Raw genomic sequence first — 25,544 nt, 5'->3', positions numbered from 1 at the left:
TAAACATCTTGAGTTTAATATAGGCCTCATTAATCATCTATAAATCATTTTGTGCTTTCCCTTTTGTTTTTTTGTTTTTGTTTTTTTTTTTTTGGCTTTATGTGTTTATGTATTCATTTATTTTTGCTGATCAGCTTTTTAAAAACTACTTAAATGAATCGATGTGCCTGTTTTTTTGTTGCTGTTAATAACTTGAGTGCTTAAAAGAACCTTGGCTTTTCATGTAAATTCATATGGGGATGGGTGTATCCTGTCTAGGACCTCACCTGACTTTGCAGCTGACCCCTGCCCACGGGCACTCGTGTGCGCTGTGGACACACAGACACCAAGACACAGACCAAAAAAAAACAAAACAAAACCAAAACATTGAGACTGAAAAGATGCACTTCGGTAAGTACCTGCTTATTTTGTTAACTTTCTTAAATGATAACTAGATAAAAATGGCCTAAAACATATATGATTTTATGTGACAAGTTGGTAATTAAAACTAGTCTGCTATTCCACACCCTTAAGCAATCTGATTTGTAATCAAGTAATGTTCAGCTCTATGAACAAAAAGTCCATCCGTGGTCACTCGGAGAGGGGAATTGGTTTTTTTTTTTGTCTTTTTGTTTTGCTCTGCTTGCCCTAAATTTCCTTTGAAGAACATGTGACCTGTCCTCACTTCGGGAATCTGAACATGACAGGCACACCTTGTCAAATGGATTGAAGAGGAATTCACATGAACAAAATAAGCCTTACTAAACCGTAGCTTCAGTTCTGTTTTAAGGCACCATGTAATAGCCGAGGTACGATGATCCCTGATGTACATTCTTCAATGGCACTGGTCCATCCAGCCACCTATCCAAATCCTACCGAATTGGGGATAAGCAACAGTGTGGTGTGCCAGGTACACTGCCTTCAGGTTCTGTTTAAAATTTAAATCCACATACTTTAGAAACCAGGAAATATTTTTGAAGGAAATCACGATATGCAGGTTGCTACATTCCTTGCATTCTATAAATTTTCTTCTATAATAGCAGCATATTGAACTACTATTAGGAAAAAGACCTGGAATAAAAGAAAGTCATCCAAATGGAATGGTTTCCTGTATGTCCAGCTCAGCATAAGTAGCATGTACACTTAAAAAAAAACAAAACAAAACAAAAAAAAGTCAAGTCATTTTTTTTTTCAGCTTCAGTATCTAACTATAACAGCCCCACTCAACAGCAGAATGCATCTGTGCAGTGGTCCCAAATACAGAATCAGTAGTCTTTAAACAGAGGAATTGGTATGCAAATAACGGTTAAAATTCAATGTTTAACGGAAGCTTGCATTAATATGGTTTAATAATTATGTACACAAATTATGTACATATTAGCATAATCTCTTGCAGTTCTGTCATTTACTCTGAACTGATAAATGCACAGCTCAATTTTTCTCCAGAGAAAAACAGATGACCTTCCCAACCCTCTAGCACTGTAATAAAAATTCTCTGTATTCTCTCTCTGTACCAAAGTGTTATCAAAATCCTGTCTTGTGGTTCTGTCCAATGAAAAGCACCTTTCAAAAGCAAATGTGATGCATCTGCTGCCAAATGGGCATGCCTCCAGTGTAAATCAAAGAAATTCATTTCTTTTGATATTTCACAGAAGTGCATCTAATTAAAAACTTACACATGAAATTATACACCAAGACTAACAATCAACAATAAAATATTTTAAGCTACAAAAAAATGTAAATTACTTTTTAATTATCAGAAAACAAAAACATTGGCATTAAGTGTGGTAAAAATCCTTCTTGACACCTGAAACTAAAGGAAAAAAAAAAAAGAACTTATTATTTAGAGGCAAATGATTTTTTTTTTTTACGTTAAAAAAAAAGAGAGAGAGAGAGAGAAAGAGAGAGACCTGGCAAAATACATACACCCATTCCATTTCACAACCCCAAAAAGGTAATGTTCAGCACAGATAGAATTTGACAACAGTCGACCTTCAGGCTTATTCAATTTTCAACTTAAGCCCAATCTATCAACAGGGGTAGTATTAGCTGGAAAAATAACGCTTTAATGTTCCTTAGACCGCAGTATAGGTGTTTCCGGTGGTGCTGCACTGCCTGATAGTCTGAGTACTCGTGACGATGTGCTCGCTGTGGATGGGATTCAGGAGGCTGGGCTGCACGCCGCTCTCCAGCACCTGCGTCATGCAGCCCACCGGAAACGCCTGGTTCAGCTCCGTCTTTTCTCTTTTGGCTTGCGGTTCCGAAGAGTCATCCAGTTCTTCATCCATTTCGCTTTCCACTTCGCTGCCTTCGTCTGCACAAACGACACCAAGACCGTATTACCGGAAGACGCCCCCGGCTGACAGCGAGCAACGCGTCAGCTCGGCCCGGGCACAGAGCTTGCGAGTCTTGGCCCCGTGCATCTCATGGGTATCAGCGCGCTCCTCGCGCGCCCACAGTCCTTTCCAACGCCGCAACAGTAACTGAGTGGTGGCTAGTCTGTGAGTGACACTTCTAAGAGTTCTCTTAAGAAGACCTCTGGGACTCCCTGAAGTTTTTGGATTAAGTAGCTGGCATCATTTGAGTCATCCTAACGTAATCACTTGGGTAGGCTATGCTGCTTTGGGGATGAGCTGAAACATGCTAAGGGAGGGAGGGAAATTCTCAGTCTCCTTTGAAATCTACACTAGATATAAATTTCACCTGTGCCCATGTTTATATAGGTGAGGCTTATGTTGATTCACAAAATAACAACATGCTTAAGCAAGGGCTAGTGTATAGAGTTTTCGGTGCCCTTGAATGTTGTAGATGACAATATTAAATAGGCCCTTAAAAATATACTGAGGCAGCACTATCAGATTAAAAATGCACGATGGATTTCCGTTCCTGGCAACACTGACATTCACTGTTAATAGCCGATATTCACTTCTGGAAATTAAATGTATTAAGTAGTCGTTGTCACCTCCACATTTTAACACATTTTATGTTAACCAAAACATCATTATAATGGACTCCCACTTCATTTTTTTCCAGCACGTACTGTTAAAATTCAAAAGTACAGTAGAGAGAGAAAATGCTCATACACAACTTTACCACTATGCAAGGTTCTCCTCAAAAGACTGTAGAGAACACCTCCCCATCAGCGATAATTTTTAAACAGTGGGGACTAGATTTCTGCCTTAAAAGTCTAAAGAGTTGGGCGCCTGGGTGGCTCAGTCGTTAAGCGTCTGCCTTCGGCTCAGGTCATGATCCCAGGGTCCTGGGATCAAGCCCCACGTCGGGCTCCCTGCTCCACGGGAAGCCTGCTTCTCCTTCTCCCACTCCCCCTGCTTGTGTTCCCTCTCTCGCTGTGTCTCTCTCTGTCAAATAAATAAATAAAATCTTTAAAAAAAAAAAATCTAAAGAGTTTTTACTTCACCTTCCGCATGTTTTACTGTTAAAAAAAAAGATCATTGTTTCAAATTTCTGTTTGAATCAAAAATTGTTTAACTGCATCGAATACTTCATCTGTAACTAAAATATATCTATACTTCACTATGAAACTTTTGACTTTATCAACATGCAGTGAATGTTTAACCACTATCTCTTCAGTCCGATTAGGTTGGACTCTTTCTAAGGGCTGTTGTTTTTTTTTTTTTAAGATTTTATTTATTTATTTTGACAGAGAGAGGGAGACAGCGAGAGAGGGAACACAAGCAGGGGGAGTGGGAGAGAGCGAAGCAGGCTTCCCACCGAGCAGGGAACCCGATGCGGGCCTCGATCCCAGGACCCCGGGATCATGACCTGAGCGGAAGGCAGACGCTTAACGACTGAGCCACCCAGGCGCCCCGCTAAGGGCTGTTGAATGGAGTTGTACCATTTGGAGCACACACCTCCAGAAGTCCCTGCTAACAAATGGGCCCCTGGACTTGTCTTCCCTCATTAATGTTATCTTACCACTGGGGCAAAGCTGGTTCCAGAGAAGCGTGATGAGGAGGAATGGGGCCTCCACACACAGTTACACACGTTGTGCAACATGTGGTTACCAGCAACACTATCTCCTGAGAAGTGGGACGTGTGACTGAAAAGGCTGACATGAGGTTTCTTGACCAGAAAGGACGTGCCGCATTATTGAGAGGTAAACACAGAAGTGCTCTTAGCTGAGGCTCACCTACTTTATCCTGTTACCTTTTTGCCTCTCTGGAGAATGGACTTTATAATAACAGGGCTTGTCAGAAGAAGCACATCCAGAAGGAACGCGGGCTGATTCAGGGAAAGGGGTGCATTGGGTAGACATTTGCTTCATGAAGATGGTATAATTGAAACACGTTTGTATGACACATTTTGGGTCTGTTTTTGTATTTGCTTATATATAAACAAACAAACAAACAAACGAAAACCTGGAAAAATCCTCACATTAAATTCTTAATGATGGTTCTCTCCTAGGGTTGTGACTATGAAATTTACTTGTCATAGTTTCTAAATCTCTGTATTAATTTGAAATTTTTATATAGAGCTAAAATGACTTTTATTATCAGGAAAAAAAAATGAAAATTCTCATTCTGTGGAAAAAGCCCACCAGAACTCTTGAAGATTTCACATTCAAGCCTCAGGCCCTGACTAGGCCAGTTTGGCCATATCTCAAGAAGCACCGGGTCAGGGGGTGAATGGGACCAGCGAGGCCACCCCGATGTGCGGATAAATCACACTGCCTCACGGTTCCCTCGCTGCCAACATTTCTGTACCTGAGAAATAGTGTGAAATTCATGAAAGAAAAAAAAAATCCTTTCAAGCAGGTAGTGAGTGAAGAGAGTGGAGAGACTACGTGTCGTGGATAGAAATGGTAATGGGATAACGGGCTGAACAAACCTAAGGGCCCCAAGGCCACTTCTCTCCGGGTCCACTTGTGGGTGATGGGGCTCCTATGGATAGGCTACAAAGCAATCCACAAAAAAGCAAGCCCTCTCTCCACATCTAAGGGCAAATTAATGCCATTTCATAGATATTTTATGCCCTCATAAAGACTCAAAGACATTTTCTGGAAACATCCTCAAGGTTATAGAAATTTGGTACACAGAAACTAAAATGAGGTGCTATTGGAGTTGACTCAAGACTTGGTTTTGGGGGCGCCTGGGTGGCTCAGTCGGTTAAGCGACTGCCTTAGGCTCAGGTCATGATCCTGGAGTCCCGGGATTGAGTCCCGCATTGGGCTCCCTGCTCGGCGGGGAGTCTGCTTCTCCCTCTGACCCTCCTCCCTCTGACCCTCCTCCCTCTCATGCTCTCTGTCTCTCATTCTCTCTGTCTCAAACAAATAAATTAAAAAAAAAAAAAAAAAAAAAGACTTGGTTTTGGTCCAGCACTTCACAGAGAAGCCTGGCGGCCATTCCATGGCCAAGTGTGCAAGCGCTTGCGCACTTTGCACACGGGATGGAATCCTCAAGTGTGACCCCTCAGGCTTTGGTCGGTGCATCGCAAGGTTGCCTTATGCTGGCCATGGCTTTCAACGCTCACCTTCCTTGCTCTGAAATTACAAACTAGTATCACTAATTCACCTTCCTGACTGTCACTGGGTTAATCGCAGAGACTATGTATTTGCAGCAGGAATGTCTTTGGGCTGTTATTTTCTACCCGCCCTGCTTGGCTATGATGCCTATTACTAAAACGGGAATTCATGCATGCCCCACTGGTCACAGAGGCTGACAGGAGCTTAACCTGGGAGTGAGACTGATTCCTTAGGACTTCCGCCAGCACGTTCACGTTTTCCACCACCGAGGAGGCATGGAGGCTGGCCACAAGTACCCCGGGGCAGGAGGCTACAGAGAACCCCGCTCCCCAAGCCCTTCCTCCGGCCTGTTTCCCCACTAGCTCTGGCTCTGTCCTGGAAGGGCTTATTGTGCAGTTTTCCTCCATCTGGGCATTCTGTCCTTGACTCCAGAACTCAGTTCCTTAAAACCTCAGGATATCTTTACTTTTTTGTTTCTGTTTCTGGTGGTTTTTCTTTTTTGTTGTTTTTTATTGTTTTTTGTTTTTGTTTTTTTGTTGTCTTTTTTTTTAAGAAAGGCCTATATTTTCTGCAGTGTTTGCTTATTAAACATTTTACTTTTTTTTTTTTTTTAACTGAGCTGGTACGTTTATTAGGATGGTTTTTCTTTGCATGTGCTCTATCCCAACCTCATTTCCCTAAAGCCCTGTTCCTTTTCCTGTGTGGTTTTGTAGATCCTAAGTTCCTTGAGGAATACACATCTGAATGGCATCTTAGCTGAGTGGTAATGCTGACTTTAAAAATCTGAGAAGTCTGCGGCCGATCCTTTTCATCTGTCCCACTGCTGATATTGCTTTTTACGGTAAACTTCCTTGCTATCTCTGAGCTATTTTTCCAGTGAAAAGTATGAATTGGTGAGAAGGGGAAGGCTGAGAAATCTTTCCTCCTGCCGAGTGGGCCTTCAATAAAATTTTATCACTTTTCTCCAGGACTCTGGCGATGGTCAGAAATAATTTCTTGTTACCTGTAATGAACTGCAAGCGAAAGTCGTGCAGAGTTTGCAACTGCATTTAAATTCAATTCTTGCATTTAACATCCCTCACATAAAGAAGGCACAGAAATGGAGAAATAAACAATGAGGATTCCAAGAGACGTAACTGTCCTATTCCTGTAGGGTTATGTGGCCATTTCCGCAGAATAACAATACCGTAGGCACACACCACATTTTCCCCTACGGGAATTTCTCAAAGAAGTCCTTAAAAATGTACATTATTTTCACTTCTTACCTTTATCCAGATTTCCAGGAGAAACAGCATTTAAATCACCAAACTGTAAAACAATAGTCATTTGGGCAACAGTTACTACCAGGTAGAATAAAATAATATTCTATCAGTCTGTGGTAAAAACACAAGGAAGACTTTTTTAAAACTGTAAACCAGTGCCCATTTTGATCTCTGACTACCCGGGTCACCTAATTTTCCAATCAGACTTGTCAAATTTGAACAGTTTAAATTGTGTCACAATTTAGCTGTCTTGGCCTCTTTGCAAAGGATAACAATTTTCTCTGCTTTCCGCGCTCCATTTTACTTTTTATTATTATTTCAACTTAGCAGTGAAGAAATGGGGGCCTGGCTGGCCTTGAGAAGTTGGATGTGGTGGGATAAATTTGGAAATTTGGTGAAGCAGGACATGTCAGCTCCACCACTCATGGGCAGTCTGAAAGTCCCTGCCTGGGGCCGGGTGGGGACTTGACAGAAACTTGGTCCAGCCGCTTGGCTGAACTCTCTCTTTAAAGCTTTCACTAGGAGACATGAAAAACATAGTGGGAACCCCAAAGTTCAGAGTATTTATGTTTTAAAAATCTTTGAGACTTCTCGGCTTGTAATTTGATGTTCTTATTTACTAAAATACCAGGGTCCCATTTTTAAAAAAAAAGGCATCTGCTTGTTACTAATGCAACAAAGAGCTTAAAACAATATGTAACAATTAATAACCTTCAGCTTAGATTCTGTTTTCTATCTTGGTTCAAAAGCTTAATGATATTTTTACCAGGAGGAAATGGATTTTGAGAGTCTCAGAGTGAACAAAGATGGATACTCTCAAAAAAAAAAAAAAAAAGAAAAAGAAGAGGTAACCAAGTTGATCAGAAAAAGGTAAAGAGAAACCTCAAAGCATCCACTTTTTAAACGAACATTACTTTTTGAAAAGCTGAAGATTCAGAATAAGTCATTATAGAAATTCAGAGTTCTCAAGAGGCTTAGAAAGGGTGAGACAGAAATTCTACTTACATTCAGAAGTTTGCTTATAAAGAGTTCCATGATAGGAGTATTTTTTTCATCTACAAGGTATGTCTATAAAGTAATAAAACTGATCTTATTTTGCAAACATACACACACATTTTTTTTTTTTTAACCTACACATGTATTGTTCTTCCTAGTAGCTACCTTGGGAGCTTAGACATTTATTCCAAGGTCCAAGGTTCTGGGATTCCTCTTTACCAATCAATTTCAAGAGTTAGTTTATGTATCATTCAAGCCAGCCCATTTTGTTTTTTAATATCCAATTGTGCCTGCAAATAACACTCCAAATTGTACTGATTGCCCTTGATCCTGAGATGATTTCTGACTACTCATCAAAATCAAATTCACCTCTGCCACAATTCAGGATATTCAAAATACTATGTCATTTTACTCTATTATTTCTCAGCAGTTCAGAAGAGGTTTAAAAAGAGGCATGCCACAATATTTTAAGCTATAGCAGCGTGACTGGAACAAATGTGTAGCCTTCCCCAGGTGACTGCTTTCGAGGGGACAAGGGCCTCCTGGGTCCATAATTTCCAGAACGGTTTTTGGAAAAATTGTCCCATTACTTTATAGTTACATCCCACTGGGCAACAAATATAAAATCATAAATACTGATCTGTTGTTTTGTAGTTGTTCCTGATCACATGGGTCAGAACCTTGTGTTAATCCAAATAAAAATCACAGTTTGAATTATGTAAAATTTCTTGAATTAAAGAATACAAGCAACAAAAAAAATCAATGGGACCCTTTATCTATTTTTGGTATTATTTAAATATTTTAGAACTATAAACAGAGAATGCCCAAAGCTGAAGGATCCTTTATAAGTTATTTCTAATTGATGTAACACAATAGGATTTATGTTTCTTTTAAATGAATACTTAATAACATTTAAGATCCAATTCTAGAAACAAGGTGGCAGTGATGAGTCTTCAACATTCCTCTATACCTAGAAAAAGTGAACATTCCATTTGTTTTTGAAAAATCTCAAGAAGTTCTTTGAGACTAAATTCTTATTGCCCTTAGTAATCAATAATGTCACACAAAGGAGCTAAAACCAAACTCTGGACCTACTTGGAAATTTTCTCCAAAAGAAACTGATTTTGGCTGCTATTTAACTGCAAATGTGGCAACTTCCTTAATACAAAGGTTTTCCTTTGAACGTTTCTGCTTAATCTGAACGAATACATTTGATTATTCGGGATGCTAAAAATAAAAAAACCCCACAATGATCAACATATGAGTGACTGCTATTATCATGAGTAAATAAACATTTGCATACTCAACGCTTTGTGCTCATGGCTCGCACTATGCTGGACACGGTACGAGTAATCTCAGAGACACTCTCAATATCTCTAAGTGTCTCTGGGATCAATAACAAAGCTGCACATGTACAGCAAATAAAGAGAGTAGATTTAAAATAAAAATCTTGTGAATAAGGTAAGATTCTGATATCCTACATAGCAGAAGGTGAAGCTTTTATGTGCATTTCACACAGGAGGAAAGAATACACATGTGATTAAGGAAAAACCACTTTACTCCCATAGGTAGGCTAAGATTAGGAGAGTCTGTTCATTCCCTCATTATTCAACCAACATTTATTGGGAGGTTACTATATGCCAGCCATTGTGCCAGTCAGTTCCAGTCAATTTGGAAATACTCCTTGTTTCTGGAGGTGAGTAGCAGAAGTTGCCTATATTATGAAGGACAGGTAGTTTAGCAAAAAATGAGGCTAGCTTTGAGAAGGTTTTGGAAGCATGGGCATATGAGAAAGGGAAGTCAAATGCGGGGGTTCTGGAGGCAGCAGCAAGAGGGAAGGACACGAATGGTGGCAGAGAAGACTGCTAGCAGGCATAAGGAAGACTGTGTCATGGACAGGGGACAGATGACAAGCGCCGAGATTAGGCCAGCACAAAACGGACAAAAGAGGTGGAAGAGATCAACCATCTGGATTAACAAAATGGAGGCTCAGGAGAAAGTACAGAAATAACCATGAAGTTTTAGCTCCAGCAACTGGGGAAACTGACTAACTTCGCTTGCCCCCCCGGGGGCCTGGAGGGACAACTGTTTGTTGAGGGGACATCTGAGAGCTTATAAAGTACTTTCACGGTTCCATGTATGCGAGGCTTTCTTTCAAATATTACGACCTCGAGTATCACTTCCTCAGAATGGCTTTTCCTGACAGCCCTATCTGAGCATCTACTTCCCTGTCAGGCTTACTCATTTCCGTCAAAGCATTTGCCACCACATCCAACACTTAACTTTGTTTCCTCTTCTAACATCTGACTTCCCAAGCCTAATGCCGGGGCCGTGGGGGTCAGAGGCCTTGTCTGTCCTCCTCATAAATGTATCCCAGAATCTACTACAGCACCTGGCAGACAGTAAAGGCTGACTGCATAGCAGATGAATGAATTTGCTTCCTCATTTCAGCCTCAGAAAAACTTAAGAATTTGGCAAGGTAGAGAATTTGGCTGATATTTAATCTTAAGGCTATTAAAAACAATGAATTGATTTGTCTAACATTTGTAGGAAATGTGGTGGTGGGAGATTTGAGACCAGATATTCTTACCCTCACCTTAGAAATTTAAGGTGGGGGAGGGAAAAAGAGGGGGTGGGAAGGGAGAGAGACAGACAGAAAGGGAGAGACAGAGAGGATGTATGTTCCATACACGGAGGAAAGAATATAAATTAAGGGATTTAAAATGTGCTCTGGGGTTAGAAAGCATACAGCCTCTTGATGTAGGTGGGAATCAATATTCTATAGATAAATCGGGGATGTTCTAAATAGAAACAAAACGGAACACAGAGGAAGCATATCTGCTGTTTCAGGAAGAAAAACCTCGTTTCCCAGAAGCCATTTCCTCCAGGTCCCAACAAGGGTCTTAATGATGCGCACCCTCCTGGACAAAAGCAGACCAACAAATGTGGCGGGAGTGTGGGAGACCACAACCTCAGGAGGAGACCAGTAATGGCTGGGAAGTGCAAGTGGGCAACTGGACAGTACGGCATACAGAGCGACAGGCAGGACCCTTGAGAGAGCCCCGGTGCAACGCCAACATGTGACCAAGCAGCTGAGGAGTGGCTCCTTACAAGCCCGCCAGGTCTCCCACCCGCCTTTAAGCACTGGCTGCTGGAAAGGAACTGGGTGCTGCTCGGGAGATGCACACCCCAGGTGCTCCCAAGAGACCACTGCACGCTAGATCCAGCAGCAGCGAACTTTTCACAGGGAGGGAGGCAAGGAACTGGGACCATGCAGAGGAAGTCAGGGTGCAGACAGCAAACAGGCGGGAATCCATGGGGGCCCACACCGCAGAGGCTGGGGACAGGAGTCAGGGACAGAAGGAAAGCGTTCAGGGGCTGGGATGAAGACTGCACCCTTGGGGACACTTTCCCTGCTGGACGAGTTTACCCCATCCTAGCGAGAAAGCATTAGGGAGTCGTCATAACCACATCATCTTGGGCAGCCAGGTAAACGCCCCCTCTAGAACCTGTGTCCTACTAGAAGATCTGTCAGTGCCTCCTGATTTACAGGTGGACAGATACGATCACATATGCGCGCGTATTATGCACCCACGTTCTATTTGCTCATTGAGATATTAGCTGTCCAAGTCTAGAATCACCATGTTCACTAAGCTACCACACACAAAAATGCCTAACTGATACTCCTGGTGGCATCAAAATAGGACTGTGTATGGTCTAGAACAGAGGTTGGCAAATTTTTTTTCAGCCAAGGGTCAGACAGTAACTACCTTAGTCTTTATGGTCCTGTTGCAATTACTCAAATCTGCATTTGTGCTGTACTTTTCACTTACAGACTTCGAATTTTATGTACAACTTTCTACCAGTCTGAAAGGTTTTTACAGCATGCAGTTCAAGTTCTAAGCCTGTTGAAATCCTACGTGGATACAAAAAGTTTACCAGGATCGCAGAGCTGAAAGTTGTGAATGACATGTATATGGAAGTCAATCCGGGCAAAAATGGACATTGAAATTGTGGAAACCAAAAGCTACTGGGCAGTGGGGCCAGAACAGCCCTAAACCTCAAGTCCAAATGGAGGCCTAACTCTAATGTTAAAGTTAGACGCTAAGAGATAGGGTATATACTGGTCTTTGGATAATTTCACGAGGATTAACTCATGCCACCCAGCAACCCCGAAGCCCTCAGAAAGCTCTCTTGTATCAGCACTACCTGATGGTTCTGCAGGATCTATGGTGTACAGACACTGGCAGGCAGAGCCAGATGCCAAGGTGGTGGCAGGTGCTTAGCTGAAGGCAGAGACCCCAGGCAGCATCTGAAAGCATGTAAACGTTACCATGGCATTCCTGCTGACCTGGGGGCTATGGTCATTAGCAGCTGACAGGCCAAACAGTTGGAAGTTTTAACTAGAAAAGACCACTCATTTGGGGGCCTCAACTACTCTTAGGAGTAGTCTTTACATAGATTCAGAATAAAGTGATGCTCTGATCTCATACTGCAGACCAGTCCTGCCAGCAATGGTAACTTTTGATATATGCATGTCAGGAAGAAATTATGTATGTGTGTATGTGTGTATGTGTGTATATGTGTACATTTTTCCAGTTTCTGCCAATGAATCGTTTGCTCTAGGAAAGATCTTTAAGCTGTCAAAGGCACTAAGAACAGGGAGATCTTGCAACTGGAGCAGCATGGCCAAGCCTAGTGGGGTGCGCCTGAGCGGGGAAGCCCGCAAACAGGTGGATGTCTTCAGGCAAAATCTTTTCCAGGAGGCAGAGGAGTTCCTCTACAGTTTCTTGCCACAGAAAATCATACACCTGAATCAGCTCTTGCAAGAGGACTCCCTCAATGTTGCTGACCTGACCTCTCTCCGGGCCCCACTGGACATCCCCATCCCAGACCCCCCACCCAAGGATGATGAGATGGAAACAGATAAGCAGGAAAAGAAAGAAGTTCCCAAGTGTGGCTTTCTCCCTGGAAATGAGAAGGTTCTTGTCCTCCTTGCCCTGGTTAAGCCAGAAGTCTGGACTCTCAAAGAAAAATGCATTCTGGTGATCACATGGATCCAGCACCTGATCCCCAAGATTGAGGATGGAAATGACTTTGGGGTGGCAATCCAGGAGAAGGTGCTGGAGAGGGTAAATGCAGTCAAGACAAAAGTAGAAGCCTTCCAGACAACCATTTCCAAGTACTTCTCAGAACGCGGGGATGCTGTGGCCAAGGCCTCTAAGGAGACTCATGTAATGGATTATCGGGCCCTGGTGCATGAGCGAGATGAGGCAGCCTATGGGGAGCTCAGGGCCATGATGCTGGACCTGAGGCCTTCTATGCTGAGCTTTATCATATCATCAGCAGCAACCTAGAGAAAATCATCAACCCAAAGGGTGAAGAGAAGCCGTCTATGTACTAGTCAAGGGCCAGAAAAAGAAAGTAATAACAATAATAATAAATGACCTATGCTTTGTGTGAAAAAAAAAAAAAAAGCACTAAGAACAGATAACTGTAAAATTTTTCTGAAGTGGTTTCTATCTCACAGTTGGAATAAGATGCCTCTTTGGGACCTACTTTTACACTTTAACGTGAATAAACTGCACATATATAGGAACTGTATATATATAATGCTTTCTCCCCATGTCACAAGACCTTTCCTACTAGTCACTCCTACGAGTTAAAATTCGATACAAGTCTAGCTATGATTGTCTAATTCTGTTTATACTTCTTCCCCAATATTGCCATTTTTTCCCTAATTGACTTCTTTCTGCATTCTATTTTGTTGCCTGTGTTTTACAAAGCATTGAATTAGTTTGTCTCTGATTACCACTTGGGCTCCATCCCAAAGAATGCTGTTGGATTCTTTGTAATCCCATGAATCATTGGACTCAACATTCAAAAACTGTCTACAGGCTATTTTTCCCCCTTGCAATATAGTTTTTTTTAAAGCCTTCACATGCCTTTATGTTATTTGTCTTATGAATTTCAACTTCTAAGCTCATCATATCAAAAACAGGATGGTCTAATTGTACGCATTGTTACTTGGATTGTCGGTGCCAAATTAATATTTAAAAATCTAATCTGGAGTAGAAGGCAATCAAATATAATCTCTCTTGAGTAATACACATAGCTTCAGATCTATCAATCAATTGATCGATTGATCGATCATCTATCTATTCTTGTGGAAAGGAAATGGAACTAACAAAAATCAGGTACCTATTAAGTGCCAGTCTGCCCATCCACTCTACCTACCTCCACTTACTTACCATGCCTAACTGCACACCCACCTAATTTTATCCTCACAACAGCCTTGTGAAGGAATGGTCCTCATGCTTATTTTGTTGATGAGAAAACTAAGACTAAAGCAAGGATATATATAACTTGCTTAGGTTGCACAGGTATTAAATGGAAAATATGCAGCAGGACAAACAACATAGGATCTGGGGCCAGTATGACCTGCATTTGAATCACAACTCCACCGCTACCCACTATGGGATTCTAGACATGTTGCTCATCTAATCTTAGATTTCCTTTTTATGAAATAGACAAGGTCTACTGTCTTCAAAACTCAATTTTCAAATACTAGTGATAGAGCCTTAGAATTCCATGCAACTGTAAGGCCATAAGATGGTGACTTCAAATAAAATGCCTCCAGCTGAGTGGGGCTACCAGGTATGCTGACTGAGAATGGAAGTGTTCCTTAGGCCCTGACGTGAGGGTCTGACACTGTGAACTCAACCTAGGGCTGAAGTTGAAGTCAGTTATGTGCTGACCAAGGCACTTATGACTCACGCAAATACCATGAGAAGGGCTGTCCTAAACATGGATGGGGTGTGTGTGTGTGTGTGTGTGTGTGTGTGTGTGTGTGTGTTTGGCAGATTGGGGATGATCACATCATGAGAAATAGCTGATGAGCTCAGATGAATATCAGCCTGTAAATCCCAGCCTAAGCAGTTGCTTCTCTCTCTGGTCTTCCAAGAAGTCAACGAATGAACAGAGAGCTTTAGGGCTTTCCCTACAGAAGCAGCAAGATGGTTCACATGCAGATTTGGAGCCTCCTGATCCAACTCAAATCTTTCAACATTCGATACTTAACTGGAACTTTGTAAAGTCCTGATTTTTACAAATCTTATATAGCTGGGGAGTCTCCTGTGATTTCAGTTCTATGAACTGAAGTTAGTAGAACTTAATCACAAAAGGATTAGTTAGTGGCAACTATTCTGAATGTTTGGGATGGCGGAGAGAAAGGTCTTCAAATTTCAATCACAAGGGATTTCAGAGAATTAGTTAATTTTCTAGAAATGTCTTCCAAATGAGAACCAAATTAATCAAAGCATTTTGCATTTAGCTTTGGTACAGGGTTTCACAACTGAGGACAAACAGTTGCTGATTTTGAAGTGATGTCCAATTTTATAAAATTTGCAAGGAATGCTAATGTTCCATTTGGTAAAATCCTGTGTTCCTTGGCGATTTTTCTTTCTGTAAGTGTATTTTCCCATGTATTTCCAACTAGTTTTATCAAAGCCTGCTAAGATGGCTGAGATTTCTGCCAGTTTGCTGCAAACCAAAGCAAATTGTGCCCTACAGCTTCTGATGGTCCTGCTCCTTCGGAATGGCCACGTGTGCTGTTGGCCGCCCTACACACAGACCGCCGATTTCCATCACACGTCTAAGCATTCAGGCTTTTTTGTCCCCCTGTGCCCCCTGGGAACACAGCAAAGCAGTTACCTTTATATTGTTTCAAAATCTCTAAGAAGCGCTCATGAGTGAGCAGGCAGGTAAGGAAGCAAGAATCTAAGCTTTAGTTCCTTTTGAAGGAAAAAGTCATTTCAACAACAGGAACATTTAACAGTATCAGGCCACGCTGAGAAGGGCCTCTGTCCTGAGCCCCACACTATGGAGAGCCCTGCCCTGGTTTTCCTGTGGCTGTGGCCCTCCCTCCAGGATAAGGACATCACTGGGACAAGTGGATGTGTCTTCTTGGAGCTTCTGTGTCCCTCCCATCCTGCAGGCCATACTCTTGCTATCTAAACTGTCAGAACTCCCTGAGTCCTCTTCCAGGCCTGTGCAGATTTCTTCTCCAAGTCCACCCTTCAGAAGAAAGAAGGGAAAGCCAACGAGGAGCAGTGGTTTGCCAAGGGTGGACAAAACCTGAACACTGGGTTGAGGTGTTCAGGGCTATTCACAGCATAGGACGGGGAGTGATAAATAAGACAAGTGGTCTGGGGCCGGGGGCTGGGCAAGGGGCTGGCTATGTGTATGTCATTATTTTCTGGCATGGGTCTAGGAGGAGCCTGAGAATTTTACGCTTAAACCCAGCCTTCTAAGTTGTGATCAAGACATATTTATCAACCTAGGTGGATGGAATAGATTTTACTCATAGCTTGACTCATCACTTTTGAAATGTTTAGACATGGGGTACCATAGGCCCTGCAAATGTTAGGGTTCAGCCTGGCAGCATATCCTTTACGCAGATAAAACCACGGGTTAAAAAGAAAGAACCCTGGTGCACCTAACTTAAGACAGGCTTCATTCGAGGCCACGTTCATTGTCTAAGTGGAAATCTTGGCATTGGTTTATTACGTGAGAGGCGCACTTCTTGATTTTAATTATACCGTCTCGCTTTTCCAGAAATTATTAACTGGACTGACAGTGGGGATGGGGGTATAGGAACATGTTTTTAGACCAAGTAGTGCGAATCAGGTTTGAAGTGTTTGTAGTATCAGAACACCCGACCCACATACTCATAGAGAATCTCTCCCATTTAGGAAAGTGTATTTATTTTATACAGTGATGGTGAAAAGCAGAAAACAGCTCCTGGGAATTGAGGAACTTGTGGTCTCCAACAAGAGCTACTTCTTTATGGAAGGACCAGTAACCACCACAGTCCCCCTGTTTGTGAGCAAAACTACAAGAAATAGAATGGCAAGGCTAGACCTGGGCAGGGCACGGGATGACAGTGTGGTGAAGAGGCCAGCAGAGGGAGCTGTCACGCTTAATCTCTGCCACAGAATCTTCTAGCTCTGCTCTGCGGTTGGGGATACCAGACTCCCTCCTAAGCAAAGAGCCCAGGGGTGGACTTTGCTGAAGAGAACAGTGTGCTGAGATTTCTTTCCCGATGTGTCCAGTGACCATTTTAGTTCTTGAAGTATGTTAAGAATTTTTCAACTATTTTATACTCTTTTCCCACTTCCAAACTCTTTGGGAAAACTAATCTCAAGTTGAAAGCACCTATGAATGCCCAACTTCACAGAGGTCTCTGAAATGTGGACAGACACATCCTGGGGAAAAGGAGCACTTCTGGGTCTATGAGTTTTATTTTCCTGATAAAAGAATCCAGCATGTCGATCATGAAATCCAATGAAAGGGCCTACAAATTGGTAGTCTTTCCATCTTTCTTTTGTACTTCCTTTCTGAAATGAGTATTTTTTGAGCACCTATAGGACGATTGTGTTTAGACCACAGTTATAAGCAAAAGTCCAGTCCCTGAAGAACAAAAGAGAAGAGGTTCTAGCACAGAGTTAGCAGGAAGGAAACCAAGGAGAGCTTGCTAATGAGCAGGGATCCCAGAGTTGGAAAGGGTTGTGGCCCTGGGCACTGAGTCCTTAGGTGCTTTTCTCTAACACAAAAAGAGAAAGGAACAGAAAGACAAACCAGGGAAGAGGAAGAAAAATGGCAGAGATTCTACAAAGCCAGTTCTTAGGAACTTGGAGGACGAAGGTATAGAAGAAGGGCCTCCCATGTCTCTCCTCCAGGAGGTCACTTTTAGAATTTATTTTCAAGTTGTCAGAATTGTGCTCACATAGAGGGCAGATCTACAGCTAAAAGCAAACTACAAATTCCTAAATAATGATTTTGACTTAGGTCTGGTGTGTGGGTGGGTACAGAGGAGCTAAAGAATGTAATTTGTTGTTGGTGTTGTTTCCCCGCACATTTGGCTTTCCAATTCCAATTCGCTTAGACTAATATTCCAGTTAGTTTGCATATTCTAGACGTCTAGGAACAAAAAGTGGGAAGGGAAAGGGTGGTAGGACAATCAAGAAGCATCATGTAACGCTGAGGAAAGAGACCCTGGAACAAAATAATGAAAGCTTACGTGCTAGGCATCTGGTGTGTGTGTGTGTGTGTGATTGTGAGTGTGCGTGTGTTTGGGGGAGTTGAACAGTACAGATGGAAATGAATTCGTCCCTATTTGAATCTGTCTACAAACAATTTATACGGTGAAAAATTAAAACGTGGACTGAACCCAGTTGGCGCCTTGGAACAACACAGTCCTGCTTTCTACTGCTTCCTAATTCTGGCTTTGGGGAAATTTTCAACCTGTTTTTCTCATGGGTGAAATGGGGACACTAACACATCTTTTGAAAGGTTTTAGTGAATATTAAATAAGAATGCAAAACACCTAGCATCATGATTATCACAAGGCAATCCCTCAATGTTAATTAATTTGAAAAATATTAGGAAATATTAATAAGCTTTATTACAACAATAAATGGTATAATTTTCAAGAAGTATTCATTACATTTTCTAAGCCATTGCTGTTCCAAGATGGCTTTTTTCTGCAGATGATTTTAACTTGAGATACAATTCATTTGTTTTAAAATATCCTGTAACAAATCTATTATTCTACGGGTCCATTCTCAGGTATTCCCTAGTTGCACTAGAGTAGTACTCGCTGAAATCTATTTTTCATTAGTTTGATTTTACCTTAAGAATCCAGGCTTATTTACCATGATTCTACTTCTACCAAATGGAACTTTTTCACTCAACTTTTATCCTAAAAGCTTGCCTTTTGAATTATTATTGCTCTGGTCCAATTTTTAGGTTTTGAAAATCTTTTTTTTTTCCCCGTTTACTTTGAAGACATCAACTTTGATAAATTCAAGACATTTTTCTTTTGATGGTATATTCTTAAGGGTTCTTCCATTTTTTCCCCCAAAAAATGTGACTAAAATATCATATTTTTTATATTGACATTCATATTTGAACAAGTGAAGTACCTTTCGGTTCCTATTTTTTATTTCAAAAAAATTGGTTATATAGATGGCTTAGATGTAATATTAAATAAGTACAATTAAATTATGGCAGAGAATTTAAATATATTTAATAAGTTAAACACAAAAATATTTATCGCAGAAAATCATTTTATGCAGCAATCAAAATTTATAGACTCAGTGAATATATTAATGGACTATGTATATTTTAAGGAAATAAACATCCAAAGAGATTCCAGATTGAATTCATAAAACTCAAATAATAGGATAGTTTCCTGCTCAATTTTTCTTGTCAGAGCTGCACAGAAAGCCCTGATTTTTAAAAATTTTTACTTAACAGGTGTGTAAACAGATGCAACTTGTTTATTTTATTCCTACTCTTAAAATTTCCCCACTCCCAGAGAGTCTCTGGGTGTATTTATAATATTAAAGTTCAAAAAATTGCATAATTTTAGCAGCAAATAAATTCTGTTTCCTTTTTATCATCCAGGCAAAAAATATAATCACGAAACTCTGGAATTGCATGTGCTTTAAATAACTTACTAGTCAGCATTACTGTGGCAGCAGACTGACATTTAGAAGAAAACGTGTCGGGGTGGGATGCTGTTTCTGTTTCTTTTGGGGGCGCTGTTACATGGTGGTCTTCATGCCAACAACTGCTACTGTAGTGTAACAGGGAATGCAAAAATAGTAGTTTTGTACACTTGCATACTGTGTTTATATGTAAAACAGGGACTGGTCTCTCCTGCCTGCTCAAATAATATAAATTTTACAATGGTAAAATTAAAATTTGTTTGTTGATTTCTCATTAATGAAGATACATTAACTGTCCCTAAGTCACTTTAAAAGGAAAACCTTTCCCCTTGCTTTCTCCATCTGGTTGGCTGTCTGCCACCTCTCCCAAATAAAGCGCCCATAAGGCAAAACCAAGGTCTGGCCAAGTCTGTGTCTGGCTTCCCAACAATTCTGCTCCCAGCCCCCCATCCTGCAGTAGGTGATAAGCATGGTGGATTAACAGTAAGAACCGTGGGGCCAGCCTGCTTGGGTTTGGAGCCTGATTTCATAACTTTAGTGGTTGTGTGACCTCAGCAAGCTACTTGATGGCTCTGTGTCTCATGTCATCATCTGTAAGATATATATTATTTTACAGAGGGATAATAGTATTCATTCATAGGGTTGTTATGAATTATTAAGTCAATATACATAAAGCACTTAGAACAGTGCCCGGCACTTGAGTAGTATGTGAGTGTAGGCTTCCCTTGAGGTTTTTGGCTTTCTTTTCCTCATCCATTTCTATCTCCTGTCTACTGAATCTGATGGTGCGTATTTGGTCTCTCTGGTGCTTGACCCTCAGATTTTCTATGGAAACTTCCCCTTAGCCATGCTCCCTTCCATTGTAGGCAGGACCTGTGTGCATGTCTCCGTGCCCCCCTTACCCCCAAATTCTCACAATTCATATAATTAACTCCTTTTGCCCTTTCAATCTCATTTCAAACATCCCTGCTGGGGGGGGAACCTCCCCTGACCCGCCCAGGCTAGCTTAAGGCATCGTGCTTTGAGTATTCCTATTTCTCAGATTTTGTAGCTACATAGCTTTGTGAATATTTAGTACACATGAATCCCCTACTAAAATGCAAGCTTCCTGGGCGCCTGGGTGGCTCAGTTGGTTAAGCGACTGCCTTCGGCTCAGGTCATGATCCTGGAGTCCCTGGATCGAGTCCCGCATCGGGCTCTGTGCTCGGCAGAGAGCCTGCTTCTCCCTCTGACCCTCCCCCCTCTCATGTGCTCTCTCTCTCTCTCATTCTCTCTGTCTCAAATAAATAAATAAAATCTTTAAAAAAAAAATGCAAGCTTCCTGAATGCAGGTCAAGATCCATTCGGTTCATCACTATAACCTAATTACTACAGCATTTGGTCTACAGTAGGTGTGTAAGAAATAGCAGTCATAAAACAAATAAATTAATTTCAGAGATAAGTCTGAGACTCAACATCAGTGAACATGATTTGCCCAAGATTATACCACTATAAATGACAGAATTATCAGGAGAATTGAATTCTCCTGACTCGAAGTCCTCTATTGTTCCCAGGGCATTAAATCTTTACTTATACATATCATACAAAGAACCACGTGATTAGTATAGTGCAGGTTCTAGAATGAAAAGTAAAAGTACAGATCAGAGAGATTGTGGGTCTATCTAAGGTAGTTTGGAGGAATTGGGGCCCCCTGAGAAGCTGATGTTTAAGACGTGAAGTAGGAGTTAGAATGAGCAAGGGGAGCTGGGCAGAAAGTTCCTGCTAGAAACAAACATTTACACAGTGGTCCAATGATGAGCAAAGTTTGGTGAATAAGAACAGAGAAAAGACCACTGTGATTGCGGCAAATGGAATAGGAAGACGGAGGCTGAGGTTAATCTGAGGGGCAGGGCCAGATTGAGCATTACCTCATGTACCAAGGAAAGAATTTTGTTCCTTCACTAACAGGAGAGAATACCACGGATGGGTTTTTAAGTAGAGATAACATAACCAACTCTGCACTTTCATAAGATGATACTGACTGCACTCTGGGAGGTTTGGGAAAGAGCAGACTTAGTAATTGGAGGGACTTCGGGGTCAAGACAGAAACACATGTAAAAGATGATGCTCAGGTGTCCAGCACAACCAACAAGGAGAATTGTGGTACCGTTTACTGAGAAAGAGCCATTAGCAGACAGATCAAGAGTTTGATTTCATACTTAATGAATATAACAAGCTCTCAATAAAGAGTGAGAACTATTATTGTGTTTGTTTGCTACTGTTACTGATGATTGAAAACCAGTTGCTCCAACTGAGGGTAATGGTGACTTTTACAGATTTCAGTGGATTTGGGCCTGAGCTGTTGCTCCCACCATGTACACGGGCACTTCTGGACTTGGTGTTTGGAAGGGGGGGATCACCTAAGGAGTGAAGGCAACTGAGCCTCAACATGCAAAAGCCTTTTTTACCTCCAACCTGATTTCTAGGGTAGGTGTAGGATAACACGGGAGCGACACATGAGAAAACAGCCTTCTGTTTCCTTTTCCTCTTCCCAAGAATCAAGAAATTTTAGACACAATAATATGACCACCACCTCCAGGTCTATAATGGCCAACAGATATATGAGGCCATCAACATTGTTGATGGGGAGAACAAACCTATAAAATTAGCCTTGATTGGCATGGGCTAAATAATGGATGAGTAGAGACAGCTCAAAGGATTGACCTATAAATTGGGTAAGGAGAGAGTAAGCAAAGAAATCAAGAGGCATGCTTAGATCTTTAATCTTACAGAAGGTATTTTATACCTATTTTCTGATCTAGATTTTATTCCTATCATATCTTTACCCCTGTGGGAATGTGTCCTACTCATATACATTGTCTACATAAAGTAAAAAAAAAAAAAAAATACTGGGCGCCTGGGTGGCTCAGTCGTTGAGCGTCTGCCTTCAGCTCGGGTTGTGATCTCAGGGTCCTGGGATCAGGCCCCGCGTCAGGCTCCCTGCTCTGCGGGAGGCCTGCTTCTCCCTCTCCCACTCCCCCTGCTTGTGTTCCCTTTCTCACTGTGTCTCTGTCAAATAAATAAAATCTTTAAAAAAAAAAATACAAAACAAAGAATGCCTATGGGCATGGTTAATCGGCAGTATTGACTATATGAGACCATCTTAACCTTGGCGAGCCAGCACTGTCCACACCAGCATATGAGGGCCTTGCTGAGCCCTCACACTATGTGACCGGATCCTGCCCTCTGCCTTTGTTCCCTCAAGATGCAAGGGAAGCCATGACCACACATCAGGATTAGCCACATGGTGTTCATTAGAATCCCTGTTACCATTATGCTGACCATCTTGTTAAAGAAGTCCCAGAATATATGAGGTGTGCTTGGCAAATGGGTTAAATATACCGAAAGGCATGTCTGTTTCAGAAGTTGGGAGTCCTGACTTGAGAAATTTTGCAGTACTTAATCTACATGCCAACTGGGCATTTTGCAGCCAGGCATTTGTAAGACAAGCACTGCAAGAGGCACTAAAGGAAGGTCAAATCTAAGAAAAGTCCAGATTGTTTCGGTCCTGCCTATCGTCTAAAAGCTACAGCAATCCTTGCTTCATCTTGCACATGTAATATATGTATATATAACTGGCATGATTTATGTGCAATCACTATTAAGGAACGTCATACACACACAAACAGATCAGCACACAGCAAGGGACTTTAAAGAAGAGGGAAAGAGGAATCTTTTGCCCAACCTACTGAAGAAGTTTGACATGGATTGTCTTTATATTAGAATACTCATAAAGCTCCTTGAGGTATTTTAATATTTTTAATTTATACCTTTATTATCATATTTATTAAACTAGGAAAAGCATCTAATATTTACTTTGACTTTTTACATTTAAATAAGCACATACCCACAGCTTCAAAATGAACCTGTCTTCTTTACTGCTTTGGGTAATTTGTAATATTGCCTGATTGGTATAATCTAGCAAGATCATGAAGGACCCCCAATTCAGGACAACAGAATGAGCTGGAGAGGATTCACTTGAGCATCTGCATCTAGCCCTCATCACATTAACCACTCCTTGTGTAAATGTACTTCAGAGTGTTAGCTTTCTGACATGCGTTGAAAACAAGACAGTTTTATTTTCTATCTAAAAACTGTGACGAGAATGTTTTCTTCTTCATATCTTCAGCAATGAGAAGCCTGATTTGAAAATCAGAGTCTGAGTATTTGAAACAGGTCCCTACCAGCCACCAGAGCTACGTAAACATTTCATCTGTGTCCTTAGCTTTCTACATCAACCTCAGATATTCATCTGTAAAACAGGATAGAGTTGTACCTGTCTCAGAAAGCGTCCAGGGCTTTGTGACATAGAAAGGGCTTCGAGCTGTGCCTGGCACATAGTAAGTGCCCCCGAAATGTTAGCTATCAGCACCATCATCATCGTTATTATCCTTCTGAAATAGAATCATTTCTTTTGGCCCTGGGCACTCGGACAAAGAGTCCATAAAAATACATATTTAACTCTCTCCTCTGTAGTCCTAGCCCTTCGCCTTATCAGTGACATCCGTCTTTCTTACTTTCTGTTCAATAAGGCAGGGTTTTTCCAATCTGAGGATGCTCAAACTTTTCTTTCAAGTAGACACCTTTATAATATATTGGAACATGCCATGAATTTTCACATGATATAATTTATAATTTTAGAATCTTTTAATTAAGAGAATACATACAAGCAGAGGGATTTAAGGACCCCCTGCAGTAACTCCACAGCCCCTCAGGGTCTTCACTGGTTAGGAACCACTGCTTTAATCAATAAACAATATATTTAAATTAAAGTGAAATTCAGGTTCTTTTTTCAAAGCCCCGTGAGTCACAACTCTTTTGGCCTCTCTTACCTCGCCCATGACTGCTATGGGTGTCTCTCCCGTTGCCTGAGCAACACGATGTTCTACCAAGTAGAACATATACTCATCGTAGAGCAGACGGATCAGGTGGAAGGAGCCAAAGCTGGCGGCGCTGCGTAAGGTTAAGTCCCGAATAACCATTGAGCTGTTTCAAGAGAGAAGACATATGCAGCCAATATTAGTGACCAGGACGAGAGTTCAACCTACTTTTCCTCCTAAAAGAAGTTAGGTCAGAGGGTCTAAAAGGCTGGTGTACCACACAACTTGCCAAGGAATAATCTCATTACTGAAAGCAGTCGGCTCAACTCATTTAAACAGGGTGGTAAAGAGGTACCCCTTGGTGAGTTTTTGTTAGATTCTGATCAGATCCAGACAGGTCTTCACTGGGAAAAACCATTTTATTGTCACAGGTGAGTCTTCTGATTCTATTACTCTCACCGATGGGACCAGAACTAAATAAAAAAGATTTTTGAAAGACTGGCAATTCATCACCACCATAAGAAAAACTCAAAGTGAAAATCTTATTGATGGGTAAGCAATGTGTCACCACCTCCCAGTGATAATAACTTTGGATGCACACTTTGGAAAAAATAGGTATTTGTGCCATACAAAGATTACAAAACATACTCAGTAATGTTCCCAGATGTGGAAATAGAGAATGTAGGTGAGTATATACAGGGATCCCTGCAAATCCTATTAGAAGGCAACTTTATTAAGTGATTCCAGTTTCTTACTGATGTCCCTTTAAATTAAGGTGATTTTCCATTAGAAATAAGTACAATAAACTAAACTAAGAAATGCATATCTTTGAAAAAATGTGAATTTATAAAATATGATACCAAAATATGAATGATATTATTAATACTAACAATATACTCTATTATATTTAAAATGGAAAGCAGTCCTAAATAAAATTCTTTTCTCACTGAAGATGTGCCGGTCTTGGAGCTTGTCCACGTACTTCAAACCTCCTTAATATTTCTAACTTGTAGAGTCAGAGTGGATGTGTGTGTGTGTGTGTGTATGTGTATGTTTCTTATCATTCTCATTTCGTGGTCTTTTCTAGAGATTTCTGGCCTAGGAGAACTAGAACAGCCATTATAGTCTCAGATAGGTGGAAGAGATAGGATCTCATAAATGGATAGGCTGACATTCCTAAAGCCTGTTTCGCAATGAAGAATTATAAAATGTCAGGCAGATGGAAAAAGACTGTACTTCTGTTGTCTGTTTCATTGTCAACTTTATTTATGTAGAGGCTATTAATATATCAAATTCTATACATTTGGTTTGGCAAGCAGCAGATGATCATGGTACATCTGAAACTCTAAACCCTACATTCTGATTCTGGCTCTTTGTTAATTCACTGTCGAGTTCAAACAAATCATTTCCCTGAGATTGTTTTTCTTCTTGGGTGAAAATAAAAGCTACATTT

The 25,544-nt window shown here is 41.1% G+C and overlaps 2 protein-coding genes across 3 annotated transcripts in view; one reads left to right on the top strand and one right to left on the bottom strand.

Annotated features, from left to right (window-relative positions):
* Nucleotides 1-2,054: 2,054 nt before the first annotated feature.
* The window catches only part of RFX3 (regulatory factor X3), a 158,031-nt gene continuing 134,541 nt past the window's right edge, over nucleotides 2,055-25,544 (bottom strand). Inside the window, exons 14-17 of one of the 2 annotated variants that reach the window (XM_044920625.1) lie at nucleotides 24,104-24,257; nucleotides 7,729-7,791; nucleotides 6,727-6,769; nucleotides 2,055-2,293 (exon numbers count right to left, since the gene is read on the bottom strand). In XM_044920625.1, the coding sequence (XP_044776560.1) occupies nucleotides 2,055-2,293; nucleotides 6,727-6,769; nucleotides 7,729-7,791; nucleotides 24,104-24,257 (499 nt within the window). The remainder of the gene's footprint in view (nucleotides 2,294-6,726; nucleotides 6,770-7,728; nucleotides 7,792-24,103; nucleotides 24,258-25,544) is intronic. The other variant, XM_021694424.1, reaches the window with a different exon arrangement.
* On the top strand, nucleotides 12,388-13,179 carry LOC110584392 (proteasome activator complex subunit 2-like). The gene has a single exon (XM_044920626.1). It carries the CDS (start codon nucleotides 12,405-12,407, stop codon nucleotides 13,074-13,076), a length of 672 nt encoding a protein of 223 aa, XP_044776561.1. The 5' UTR covers nucleotides 12,388-12,404; the 3' UTR covers nucleotides 13,077-13,179.

This window comes from Neomonachus schauinslandi, chromosome 13 (assembly GCF_002201575.2).
Source record: "Neomonachus schauinslandi chromosome 13, ASM220157v2, whole genome shotgun sequence".
In the NCBI taxonomy this organism is placed as follows: domain Eukaryota; kingdom Metazoa; phylum Chordata; class Mammalia; order Carnivora; family Phocidae; genus Neomonachus; species Neomonachus schauinslandi.
This window is presented reverse-complemented; position numbering and strand designations above follow the sequence as displayed.